The 12,808-nt window shown below is 39.3% G+C and overlaps 2 protein-coding genes across 8 annotated transcripts in view; one reads left to right on the plus strand and one right to left on the minus strand.

The window, feature by feature from the left end:
* EXOC1 (exocyst complex component 1) overlaps positions 1-12,808 on the plus strand; it is a 204,396-nt gene that overhangs the window by 23,516 nt on the left and 168,072 nt on the right. The gene's annotated exons all lie outside the window — the stretch shown is intronic.
* Positions 6,515-12,808, minus strand: part of CLOCK (clock circadian regulator) — a 60,499-nt gene continuing 54,205 nt past the window's right edge. For 6 of the 7 annotated variants that reach the window (XM_068186749.1, XM_068186747.1, XM_068186748.1 and 3 more), the window contains 5 exons: positions 12,551-12,709; positions 11,019-11,225; positions 10,302-10,510; positions 9,742-10,009; positions 6,515-8,161 (listed from right to left, as the gene is read on the minus strand). In XM_068186749.1, coding sequence (XP_068042850.1) covers positions 7,979-8,161; positions 9,742-10,009; positions 10,302-10,510; positions 11,019-11,225; positions 12,551-12,709 — 1,026 coding nt within the window. In that variant the 3' untranslated portion in view covers positions 6,515-7,978. The remainder of the gene's footprint in view (positions 8,162-9,741; positions 10,010-10,301; positions 10,511-11,018; positions 11,226-12,550; positions 12,710-12,808) is intronic. The other variant, XM_068186752.1, reaches the window with a different exon arrangement.

Here is a 12,808-nt window from a genome sequence, read left to right on the forward strand (position 1 = left end):
TTTCACAGTTTAAAGAATCCAGCTGGGACATAAGCAAAGACTGTTGAGGGCGATGGAGGGATCCAGTGACAGGTTCTTAGCAGTGCTGTGTCTGCTGTGCGGTTTCCAGCACAGACTTGGCCTTATCCCTCCACAGTGTCTCAAAGGACTTGCACTCTGGCCTGCTCCCACCTGTTGGCTCGTTCGGGGGCTGGGATTTTAGGCTTCTTGTTGTTGTAGCACATTGCCAGCAAGAGGGGTGTGCTCTCAAGTACCTGGATACTTGAGATGCAAGCAATATAGAGTGTATGGGCATTTATATATAATGTAACCAGCTGAAGCCGTGATTGCCACAATGCTATTCGCTTTCTTGTTCTTTTGTAGCTGGAGAATATGAAATGCAGCGAGTGAGAGCTCAAGCATTGAAGGGAACATGTTGTGCCTGCAGCATGGGAAATGGGCAAATGTCCACCACAGGTTTCCATCCATCCTGCAGCTTTCCCTGCTGGGGTGAGATGCAGCTGATTGCAGCTGCTGCCAAATGACCCCAAAGCAGCATCTAAAGCAGGAATTTACAGCTCTGACTGCACATTGCACAAGCAGAGGCTTGGGAGTGCACACTGCCAGTAATTCCTCGCTTCCACACAATAGGAGTAAAATGGAGATCATGATGGTCAGTTCTACTGGGATGGAAAATTCTCACATCAACCGAGATGTCTGCAATGAGAAAAGCTTGTGATTGCTATTTTCAAAGGTGCCTATTCCCAATCCTTAGATAAAGCCTGTCTCCTTACTCTGTATATGGCAAAGTGCAGTAAGCCAAGACCAAAGCAAACTAATCTTCCATCCTGCCAGGACAAAGTTTTTCAAAGGGAACCTGTTGAACCAAAGTACAGGACCAGATCACCAGCAAGCCTGCTCTTCCTAGGGTAATGCCAGCAGGTGTGTGTGTGCTGGGCTGGTGCCTGGGCTTGCTGTCTGGAGGTCTGTGAGTCAGAAACCCTGCAAGTGAGAGAGGGGCTGTGTTCCCTGAGCACTGCAAGAGGCAGCCTGCTGCCATACAGGCTGTCCCTCACCTCAGCTGCCCCTCCTGCTCAGGCTGGCTCTGGAACGCTGCCACCGGATTTACGTGATCGGTTTTGTTTCTAGAAAGAGGTTGGTAGTTCAGTGTACTTCCATGTTTGTCCCAGATACTGTGTATCTAAAAAACAAAATCAGATCTTAAATCAAGAGGATCAGACTGTTTCATCCTAATGTAATCTGAGTTATTATTAATTTCCAGAGCCACGGAAATAAGGATGTAATGGCACTTGCTGTACGGACGTGGCATTTTCCCAGACATGCCCTTGTGTGGCCCCTGAAGTTGGCACCCTTGGCAAGTTAACAGCTACAGGCTTCTGCTAATGGAGATGCTGGGTCATATCTGTAGCATTTCCCATTGACGTGGGCACTGTCATAGCTGCATGTTTCTTTGGGATCACTTCCTTTTCCTTCCCAAGGGAGAATGTACTTGCCAAAGGGTCTGACAGTGACAGAGACTGTGCTACAAAGAATGATAGTAAGGCTCTTGCTATTTTATGGTATCCTCGGAACACCTGAAATCTGGAATTTATATCACTAATGCCTGAGAGTCAGAAGTGCAACTAAGCTTTGGATTGCTAATCTTTACAAGTACTTAACAGCTTCATTTTCTTGTAAACATGGGCTTTGTTTTCAACCTCGCATGACAGCAAAAATACCACTTAACAGAATTGCTCCAGGTGTGGCAATAGTTGTAATTACCACTCGTCTTCATGACAAGTTTATGGAAAACTGTACTGCTCTTTCCAAAGTTCGATTTGAAGAAAACTGACGATCTTGCTTGCTACATGCTCTCAGTCTTATCATTAATGGGTGGTGACAGTTCTTAACTACAGCTACAGCACTTCTAGAGCTGATTTTGTTTCACTCCTGGGACACAGGGGCCTCATGTATGAATAGAAGTAATAATACAGCTTGCACAAGTAGTATTTAATTCTCAAACGCAAAAGATCAGTATCTTCCTCTGGGCATCCAGTGTGATACTACGGAAAAAGAAAGTACTGCAGACTGTAAAAATGGCCAAGTGTATTTATCATTTTCTCCAGGCATTCAGTTTCAATTACACAATTTTCCTCCCGCCCTCCTTTCCCTGACCATTTAATTCATCTGGAATTATTGATGTTTACACTTTGATTAGTGAGAAGAGGGTCAGACCACCCTGACAGGTTACATATTGTCACACAGCTCTTCCAGGCAGGAGCTACATGCTCTCAACAAGTTGTGCTTGACGCTAAATGCAAGTCTCTGCTTCCCTGCTCAGTGGCAGAGCCAACATTTCAGACCATCTCTAGTCCTTTTAAAATACTGTTCTTTGACATTTCACCAGCAGAAGAAATACCCCGGGAGGGGAGTGGCACCAATTTAAAGAGACGGGTGTTTTGCCAGTGACAGAAAATGAGGGAAGGGCTCTGCCCAACCAAACGAGCTGCTCCATCCTTTGGCAAGAGCAGGAACTGTAGACATGGAGGTATGAAAGCAGTTTTAAGTTGTGCACACTCAATCAAGCGCTGCATGAGTAAATTCCAAGGCAATAATGTAAATACACAAATCAGAGGTCTCTAGCCTTTAGAGTGGGGCATCCGTTTATAAAGAGATACAGAGAGAAGACAAGGAAAAAATACAGTATGCATTTTTACTGAAATCTCACAAGTCATTTGTCTGGGTAGGGGAGGGAAGATAAAAGTGACATCAAGCAACTTCTCACAAGTCAGTTCTGTGGGTGGGGGAGAGAGAGTGCCTTTGGTACAGTCGTGGGAAGGGTAAGAGCGCTTCACTGTGAAACTTGGATAAAACTGACATCAAGCAACTCAGAAAAAAACCTCTAGAACCTTAGAAGCTACAGAAAGCAAAATTTTAAATGAGTTACATTTATTCAGTTAAAAAATTGACAGTTAGTAATGGTCACATGAACACCAGGGAACTGTATCTACATTTCCTGACGTCAATATGAACGGCACTAGGGTTTTTCTGTTTGTTTTCTTTTACGTATATAAATCTAATGCCAGTTAAAAAAATACAAAACAAAACTGAAACCCAAGACACTGTGAAATCAACACTGCTCAAAAACTCAAAATTCAATCTGATATATTTGAAAATAAATATTTTTTACCTTTCTTGTTAGAAAAAGACAGCTCACCAACTGCTTTCAAAGCAGTTACATCTTTAAGACCATTCCCAAAAGTGTTTCATAAATAATTACCCATTGATTGATTGTCTATTAATGCAGCATCTCTCAGTCATAGCTGGGGTCTCTGTTATTAGGCCATAAAATATTTTTTTCAGACACAGTGTTTTGTTCCCCCCCCTTCCTTTTTATTTAGGTATATGTTCTTTGAATATAGCATATCATGCTGGCAAAATTCATGCAGATGGCATAGCATGAAGTATTTAAAACCAACTGTTTAAAAAAGACAAAAAAAGAAAAAGACAAGGAATGTAGTGTTAAAAATCATGGTAGTGAAAAAGCAACTACCCAGTCTCATGGACAACCAAGACAATTTCAAATGTTCTCTCACAGTTGTCTCATCTACTATGATTTGTTTAAATATGTATTTTTTAATCCAAATTCATTTCATTCTCTTCAATTTTTTCCACCAGGGATAAGTAAAAAAATAAAAGGTTAATTATTAAAACTAGTCTCTTTTCCCTTTTAATCAAAATAACCATTTCCAGCCCTCTGACTGTACATCTAATTTTAATAATTATTTCAAATAGAGAAGCTTATGAATCTGACACGTTTGACATCTCCTGATGCCGTGACATTTAAAACACTCATAACAATACCTGGGTTAAATCTCTGAAAATATAAATTATTCTTGAATCAACTTTAACATTTGAAAAAGGCCACATCTTTAAACCTTCAGAACATTTTCACACAATTTATAATCCTAAGGGACACTTAGAATTACTGAGCAGGCAAATTAGCCTCCAGATGATTCTCTCTCATAGGCAACTGTGCAACTTAAAAAGCCTCCTTCCAAGGAAGCTATCATACCTAATCCCTTCCCCTGGCCATGTAAAACACAAAGGCAACCAGTTTTAGAAGCCTTTTTAATCCTGCACTCTAAACCTCAAAGGATCACCATAATAAAGAAACATTTTCCAGAAATGTCTCGACAGTTTTACGTGTTATTCCTCGATGCGCCCCCTTTTTAACAGTTTCACTGACTAAAGAAATAAACTGTTTTTCAAATAGTCTTTTCAGTAAAGTGCTTGTTATTACTCAAAAAAAAAAAAAAAAAAAAACCACAACCAAAAAGAGAAAGTGCTATTTAAGTCTTAAGATAATTTCGTTTTCCTGTGAAAAACTGCCTGATATATCTTTACTTTATTCATTTTTACATAAAGCTGAAATGAAACCTATTTCTTGTAAGGATGCTGGGTTACTAATTTTGGTGTTTGGCAGCAGGCGAGATGCCCACAGAAGGTGGTGACACACTGGAACCATAGTGCAGAAGGTAAACCTTCTAGATGAAGTGGAAGGCATATGGAGAGCTCCTACTAGAATCCTTTCATGTTTATATACAAATATAATATATATTAAATATAATATAAAAATAGCTATATTCTTTTTTCTCTCTGAAGTTATCCCAGACACTTTTCTTCAAAGCCTCACCCATTGCAGACAATGTCTGTCTCCTAAACTCTGTGTAAATGCCATCCTCTTCACTCCATTATGTATCACCAGCCCATTTCTTCACAAATACAATCCTCCCCTTAAGAGACCCCTTCCCTTCTGTCAGAGTCATTCTGCAACATTTCTGCTCCAGAACCGGCAGCATCACAGCATTCACTGTCATGCTATTTATCAGGATGTTGCAAGTAAGTCTGTAGTAAATGAGTCAGGCAGAAGCAAAAGGCTGATTAAGAAAGAGGCAACAGCCTGGACCTCATCTCACTAAAACTCAAGGACAGTTCAGCAATTCATTCAGCAACAGGGGAAACTGCAGACCTGTTAAATATACACTTTTTAGTCACTGCCTGTGAGCAAAGCATCTCCATGCTTGCACACAATCTGGACTAAGTTCTACACACTTGACTTTGTAAAGTTTGCCTGATTCACATCAGGGATTCTTCAAATGTGTGCTGTATTTTTCCAGTTCCTTAGAATTTCCCCATCTTCTATCCTTTCTCTACTAGCTGGCAGTTCTGTGATTGAACGACCTCTCTCTGAGGCTACAAGAAGTTACTTGATCAAAGCATATGTTTCTCTATCCTCTTTCAGCAGCCATGCTATCCCATCATCTAATTTCTCTCTCCTAGTTTAGCCTTTTTACTGACAGACTTATAGCAGCACACCAGAGTATCTGGGGAGGGGAGAATGGGAAACTGAAATTTTTTTATATAAAAAGCTGCATCATTAACTGTCTGGCTGGTATCTCTAATTTCTGTAATTCTCAGTATAATAGCTTAATACACCTATTTTACCGCTATTCAGTAGTTCTAACAGCACTATTAAAGCTCTCCCAGTTTTCTTTTTTAGCACTACATTTTAATTGTAATTGGTTAAAGAAATTTGTATCTAACCTATTTTCCATTAGGCAAAGAAGTGATAGCACAGACCTCTCCAGTCAATGCAGCTTCACATAGGAACAGGTGGAATGGAGTGGTAGGGATAGCAGAGCAAGGCAGGATTTCTTTACATAGAATGTTACAGAAACAGGTCTCTGACAAATATCCCAGTCTGAAGAATGCCAGAAATCCCTTTAAAGAAGGGAATGTGTTTCTTGCTACGTTTGGTATTGGCATCTGTTCCTTGCTCCAGGTTGCAATAGGCTTCTTGGAGCAGAGAGCAATCGGATTCTCTTTGGTACTGTGTTTCTCACACTGTCCTTCCTTGCTCACTGCTTGGCTTTTTGATGCCAAGCATTGATTTATGACTGGGGAATAACAAAGGTCTAATGCTGGGACATGTGCAGAGGCAAAGGCTGGCCCCAAAACACAACCAACGGCATCAAAGGCTTGGCTAAACTGGTATTACCTCCTGTGGGTTTGGTTCACCCAGTAGTACAATCAAACTGTTCCACAGTACAAAACAGACCATCACCATTTCAGTACATTCACTCAACTCCTCCATAGTATTCAAGATTAATCCAGCTTTCTCTCCCTAGCACTAGTTTTAACTGCTTTTACTGGTTTTTGTTTCTAATTAATTATCAGATCTATCAGCATTTATTAATTTTCCTCTGGATTTCTGGTTTCCACAAACTAGTACCATAAAAACCTACCAACATTTACTTAAATAGCACACATCTGTTGGAACTTTTTATTTTCTTTATAAAGTGAAGTTGCCTTCTGAAGTCTTAGTTCAGTGATAGCTCTTAAATCAATACCTGGTAGTGTTAAATGCAATCATGATCTCCCCCAAAACACACTTTAAATGCTTCCAAAAATGATTAAAAAAACCCCCAGCTTATTATTCCTTCTTCTGCAAAAGGAGTCCTGTCTTTTAAGGTTTACTTTTTTTTTTTTTTTTAATGAGTATTACCTTAAAGATCTGAGATTTTTGAGACTCCTGTATGTCTGGCTACTGTCTGAGGGGGAGTACTAGTCAAAAATATTCATGGTCTCAACTCAGACCACTTTTAAAATCAACACAATACAGAAATATCTATGAAGTAGATACACAAGATTGGTTGACAATGTGCTAAGACTTCAAAATTGAAAATGGTTACAGATTCAAGACATTGTAATTCAAGATGTTCAACATTATCACCTGAATTAAAATCAAGGCACTATGGGTTTTGTTGTTGTTGTTAAAATGACCCTGAATTAGTTCTGACTAATTTTTGAAGGAGAATAAAAAGATTCCAACATGGTTTAACAAGTTACAATTCTCACCACAGAGAAAGTGGTTAAAAAGTGCCCAAAAGGTTATTAAATGTAAATATATTTTTGTGCAAATTACTCCTATAACTGAAACATTCTTGAAAATTACTGTCATTTTTTTTTAAACCTTTTACATAAATATTTCCAACTATGAACTATATCAAAAGATAGCTTTGGGGAATAAAATTCCAAACCATCCGCAAGAAAGCAGTGCAAATTCCTATTTTTCAAATAAAACGATGAATTCATTATGAAATGATGGATGATATTTATGAATCTGAATGTCCTGAACCCTGATGCATGATCACCAGTTCAAACAGCTTCATCAATAATTTAACTTCAAGCAGTCAACTAACCAACACACTATACCTCACCAAACAGACTCTGACATCACGGACAAAGCACAAACAAGAGACTTGTGCCCACATTAAGGGTGAAAATAATGATGCATCATGTTGTAAACAAAAGGGTAGAACAGAGGAAAACATTAGTCTGAGTATGGCGTGAGAATTTAGGGAAACATATTCAAACCTACAAATAACAGATTACATTTTCATGCATCATATAAAATATTTTGCTCTTTCTCCTTTTATGCAGACATATACACAATATTTTACAGCATCTGTACAACAGAGAACTGGATTTCACACAACATTTTCAAAATATTTAATGTCCTGTAATCATCTGAAAAAAAATTAGATGGTTTTTGGACTATATTTCTGGCATTTTTTCCTGCTAATTCAAAACAATTGCTCCATGTCCATTTTAATACTTTAAAAATGTACAGGATTGATAAAAATACCAATATTTTCAGCATCACTCTCTTTTCAGTCACATTTGGAGATTTCACCTGGACAAATTACAACATGGCAGCAAATCCTTTAGAAGACAGAAACTGGGGCAACGCTCAAAGCTGGCCATATCCCCATCACCATCTTGTGGCTTTTCTTAACAGATTCCAGAAGTCAGAAGTAGGTCTCAACACCATGATGCTAGAAAGCCTTCGTACTGTTACCTCTGTGGCTTCAGTGCAAGCGCTTGTGAGGCAGCCCCTCCTGGCAGGCAGCTTCCAAAAGAGGCAGCGCCCACACTACTGTGGCTGAACTTTGGAAGGATCAGTCGTCTTGTCAGTTCTGTGTCGTGACAGCTGCTGCTGCTGCTGCTGAGACTGATGCTGCTGGTGGTGGGACTGAGTGAAAGTGCTTTGTTGTAGTGGGAAAGCAGCAGAGAGAATAAGCTGAGCCGACTGATTTCCGTGAAGTAACCTGGATGTCTAAAACGCGAAAATAGAAAAAAATCATTTCTCCTACTGCACTGAGAAACATGGGCCTAGCTGCTTTTTAACTTTTTCAAGGGTTCAATCAAAATAAGCTTCAGATTTGGCCAGGTAAGCTGAGCAAACAATGCAAGGATTAGTTCATACTAATACATTTCATCAGCGCATCTGAACAATTAATAAAGCAGCTGTAATTGGTCTTTGGAATTTCTGTGGTGATAGGTAGGAATACATGGCAATTTGTCTTCATTTCACACCACAAAAGCATAGTAGGGCATAAAGAATCTGTTTGAGTAAGTGTAGGTAGCTGTCATTGCAGTCAAATGAAAAAATAGTGCATGATTTGGCACAGATCACATTTATTCCCCACAGACAGAATGCACAGTCAAAGAAAATGGTGCATTTGCAGACCCAAACATCCCCTCTGAAGGACACTTATTAACTACAGGAAATGGTACTTAGTTTTAACAGCATTCTTCTTACAACACAAACAAAAGATTACTGAATAAAAACAATGAAGAATGGGTACAAATGCATTAGGACATCTCAATCCTGAAATATTCTGAAGCAGAGAGTAAAGTACATCAACTGCTCCACCTACAGAATCAGACTGTAAGATGCCCCAGTGAACAGAAGCAGAAAAGGTACTTTTGTCCTTTTTAAAGAGTATTTATTTGCTTCACTTCTAATTCTAGCACTTTAATAGTTTGTATTAAAAATACTGGACTTTTGCCTAGAACAAAATTCTAGAGCAGGAACAGACCTTTCGAGATCTTCATATTTCACATATCTGTTTCACCAGAATTAAGTCAAAATTGTATAAACTTTTAAATTTAGAAACAGAGATACAGACACTACCAACCTGCTAAACAGCCTCTCTAGTGTTCGAGCCACCACTACATCTCCTTCACCAACTCCAGATGCTGGGTGACCCATGTTCCAGTAATTAATTGGAATCAACAAACGGCAACAGATTTCCTCATCAATTCCTTCTACCTTCTGGTTTTTTTAGAGATTTCCTATTTCTAGACCCCCTGGGTTTGTCTTCCTTCTCTTTTGACTCAATCTCTCTTCTTTCTCCACTAAAACAAGGTTCTTCCCTACTCTCTGCTTACAAAGTTACTTGCTGCTCAGCCTCCCCCATAGCCTAGACAGAATTTCATGCCTCACATTAGTGGGAAATGTCTTGCTTTGGGCTGTGTGCTGCTTTCCAGACCAACTATCATCTCTCACACCTTACTGTACTAACATGTAAAGTTAACAAGAGAAAATGGAAACTTTTTTAAAGCAAACATCTGTTTTTCCATCCCCCAGTCAATTAAGAACAGCAATTCAAAGGGAAAAAGATGTAACAACACAGGACAAGGCATGGAGTAACACTGCAGGAAAGACCACTTCTCCTTTAAGTAATAGGATTTTAGTGAACAGCTACAGAATAAACTTACCTCATGCATTGGGCTTATTCACAGGTTGCTATTTTAAGTGCTTTGTTTTCAGGTAAAGCCCCCCTGGATAACCTAGGAATGCTGAAAGTGCTAGGACTTGGGAAAATCTGTAGACAGCTCTACATTCATTACCTGTAGGAACTGCTGGGGGTGCTGGGTCAGCTGTGACTGAGTTGGCTGTTGCACCGTGGTGAGCTGCTGCTGATGGTCCTGCTGACTTTGCTGCTGCTGCTGCTGCTGTTGTGTTATTGACAAAGTCTGTGTCTGCTGCTGTTGGGCAGCAAAAGTGGGATAAGCTGTCACCACCTGTCCCATAAGCATTGTACTCGGTACCATTACCGCTCCACATGCTACTGGGGCCGTGACAAGTTTTGTTACAAGTTGCTGACCTTGAGAAAATCTGTTAACAGAAAAAGATATTTGGAGTACCTTCAGGAAAAAAAAATTATGAAGCAACACAAACACTTGAGAACGGCAGAGTTCTCAAAGCCATATTTTGCTATAACATGGGTTTTGATAAGCCTGCAAACATGTTACTTTGGGCAGTTTAATTTCAAGGGTTGTATCCACAAGGCTGAAACACAAGTCACACCATCTTTTTTAACACTATTTTAATTCTTTTTGTATATGGTACAGCTGCATAAGCATACCGTTATAAACAGTCATCTTAAATACAGGTCTTGAAGATTTACCTGATTTGTCTGTCCTGTGTAAAAGTGGTTACTGCAGCAGCATTCTGGTTGTTGGTCTGTGGTAAGCTAGAGGGAACCTGCACCACATTTCCTGCTGTTGGCTGAGAAATCACCATCGTGTTGTACAAAGGAGCTGACACTGTGTTCTGTGACTGACTGGCAAGAGAAGACTGTTGATTGTGTCCACTAAGTACATTTTGTTGATTATGCTGAAAAGAAATTTTGAGACAGTAAGTTGAAAATAGCCAGGGGTACTACAGCTGTTCTCCTCACTGTCACTGCTCACACCTCAAAACTACCAGTTTTGTTTTTTTTTTTTTCTATTCAAATAAATTCTTAATTCAAAGTATACAGGTATTTCTACTGACTGAGGACTTAGAGGTGGGACTGGACCTTGGACATCTGAATCTCTTACATTAACTTCTTTTCCTGTTCAGGTTCTTTTTTTCCCTGAATTTTTCAGCTACTTGCATACTCTTTGTTCAAAATTATCTTTTTGCTCCTTTAGCATCTCTGTGCCCAACTTAGACTAAAATGTGCACATAATGTCAATAATTTCTCACTTGAAAGTTTGGAACTAGCCTACTGCTGGTAGATGATTTTTTAAGCAATCTCAAAACACTTGTTCATAACAGGGGGATGTCAGGGAAGCTGTTGTGTTTCAGCTGTGGTTTTGAGCAAATATTCTACCCAGTAAAAGCAATAACAGAATTTTACCTGTGTTGCAGTACTCTGCAAAGGTTGCTGCTGTATCATGTGTGGAGTATTTATATGGCCCGTGTTCATCCCACTTTGAGTCTGATTAGTCTGAACAACTTGACCTTGCATGTTTATTGGCGTAAGCTGCTGAACAGTTGAAGAATTTCCAGAAGGAAGCTGCACAGAACCAAAGTTGAGTCCAGAAGCTGACTGCTGCAAGAACATCTTAAAAAATTCCACAAGTTATAAGGTCAGTATTCAGAGACTCAACTCTATCTGGTGAGAATCAGAATCCCGATTTTCATAGTTCTAGACATTAACATTCAATATCTGTTCTTAAAGAAAAAGCACCATTTAGAGACTAACCAGTAATGCAGTCTACAAATACCTAAAGACAAAACACATTTGAGATGACGCTTCCTTTTGTAGGACCTTCCTCAGTAACACTAAATCAGATGAAGATCTCTGAACTAGTAGATCCAGGCATAGCACCAAGAATGCAAACTTCCCTGACAATCAGGAGATCATGATTATAACTGAACTTTTCAACACTGTAGTAATAAACACAGGTCAGCACAAAAATATTATGTTCTTTACAAAAAGTTAGGCCCAAGCCTACAACAAGGCAGAATGTGCATCACTGAAGTATTTTTTCTAGTTTTCACATTCCTGAACAAGGTCCCTCCACACTGCATGGAAAGGAGAGCTGTGAATCCCTCCTTTTGAGACATGGATAAGGCAGTCTGCTGCTGGCATGTTTACAGTAAACGTTACACAACACTGAAAATGGCACACGCCACAAACTCCTACTCTTCCAACAGAATTTAAGCAACATACTCAATACTTCCAGGAAGTATTTTTTCTATTCTTTAGTCACAATTTTCCAGACTGAAAATATTATCTCCTTAAAATGTATCTTAGTTTGAGGTGATCAGCTTTTTTTGTCTGGGTCTTTTAACTAGAAAAACCCAATAGGGTAATTCTTTTCTTTCAAATGTAGCTGCTGAAAAGACAATGACAAAAATAGAAAAATACACACTGGTTAAAAAAAAAATCAGAAATCAGGTAGTCAGCTGCTAAGCTGAGTAATGCACCCTCTAGACTTCCTGTCTTTCTGGCTCACTAACTCCTTTAAGTTTACCATGCAAAGTAGAGCCATTCAGCCTGATAGGACAGTTTAAGAAACAAAGAAACATGGATTTAACATTCTCGAGGCTAAAAGATCTGCTAAAAACAGATCCTGCAGATTTTGGATTAATATTGTAATGGCTGCAAAACTTTGCAAGAATTAACAACCACTCCATCCTTTTACATTTAATTAGGATAAGTTATAAGCTAGGCTTGGCCTGCTCAACACTGGGGCATTTTCAGATACATTCCAAAGCAAAACATCAGCTGGAACATCAGCTTCAGATACTATGGATTTTAGACATATTAGTCCCAGCTGACAGGGAATATGGAGGATCGTGTTGTGCAATTAGGTGCCCAAGACACATTTCAGATGCTTGAATTCTCTAGAGATGAAACCTGTAAGTAATACACTAACTCACCTGGAGTCCTTGACCATGAACAATTTGGAGCTGCTCTTGAATCTTACGCAACTCTTCCTGCTGCCGATGAATATTTGCCTCTATCATGCGTGTTCTTTGTTCTAGCTGGTCCTTTAGATGCTGCATAGCTCCCAACTGAGCTGAAAACTGAAACACAGGCTGTAGTACAATGAAAAAATTAAAAGCTGAGCAAAAATTACATTTTATTCACAAGAGATAGGTACAGTCCTCCACAGAAGCAAAGAAATCATGCATTGC

The sequence above is a fragment of the Anomalospiza imberbis genome, chromosome 4, assembly GCF_031753505.1.
Source record: "Anomalospiza imberbis isolate Cuckoo-Finch-1a 21T00152 chromosome 4, ASM3175350v1, whole genome shotgun sequence".
Classification (NCBI taxonomy): Eukaryota; Metazoa; Chordata; class Aves; order Passeriformes; family Viduidae; genus Anomalospiza; species Anomalospiza imberbis.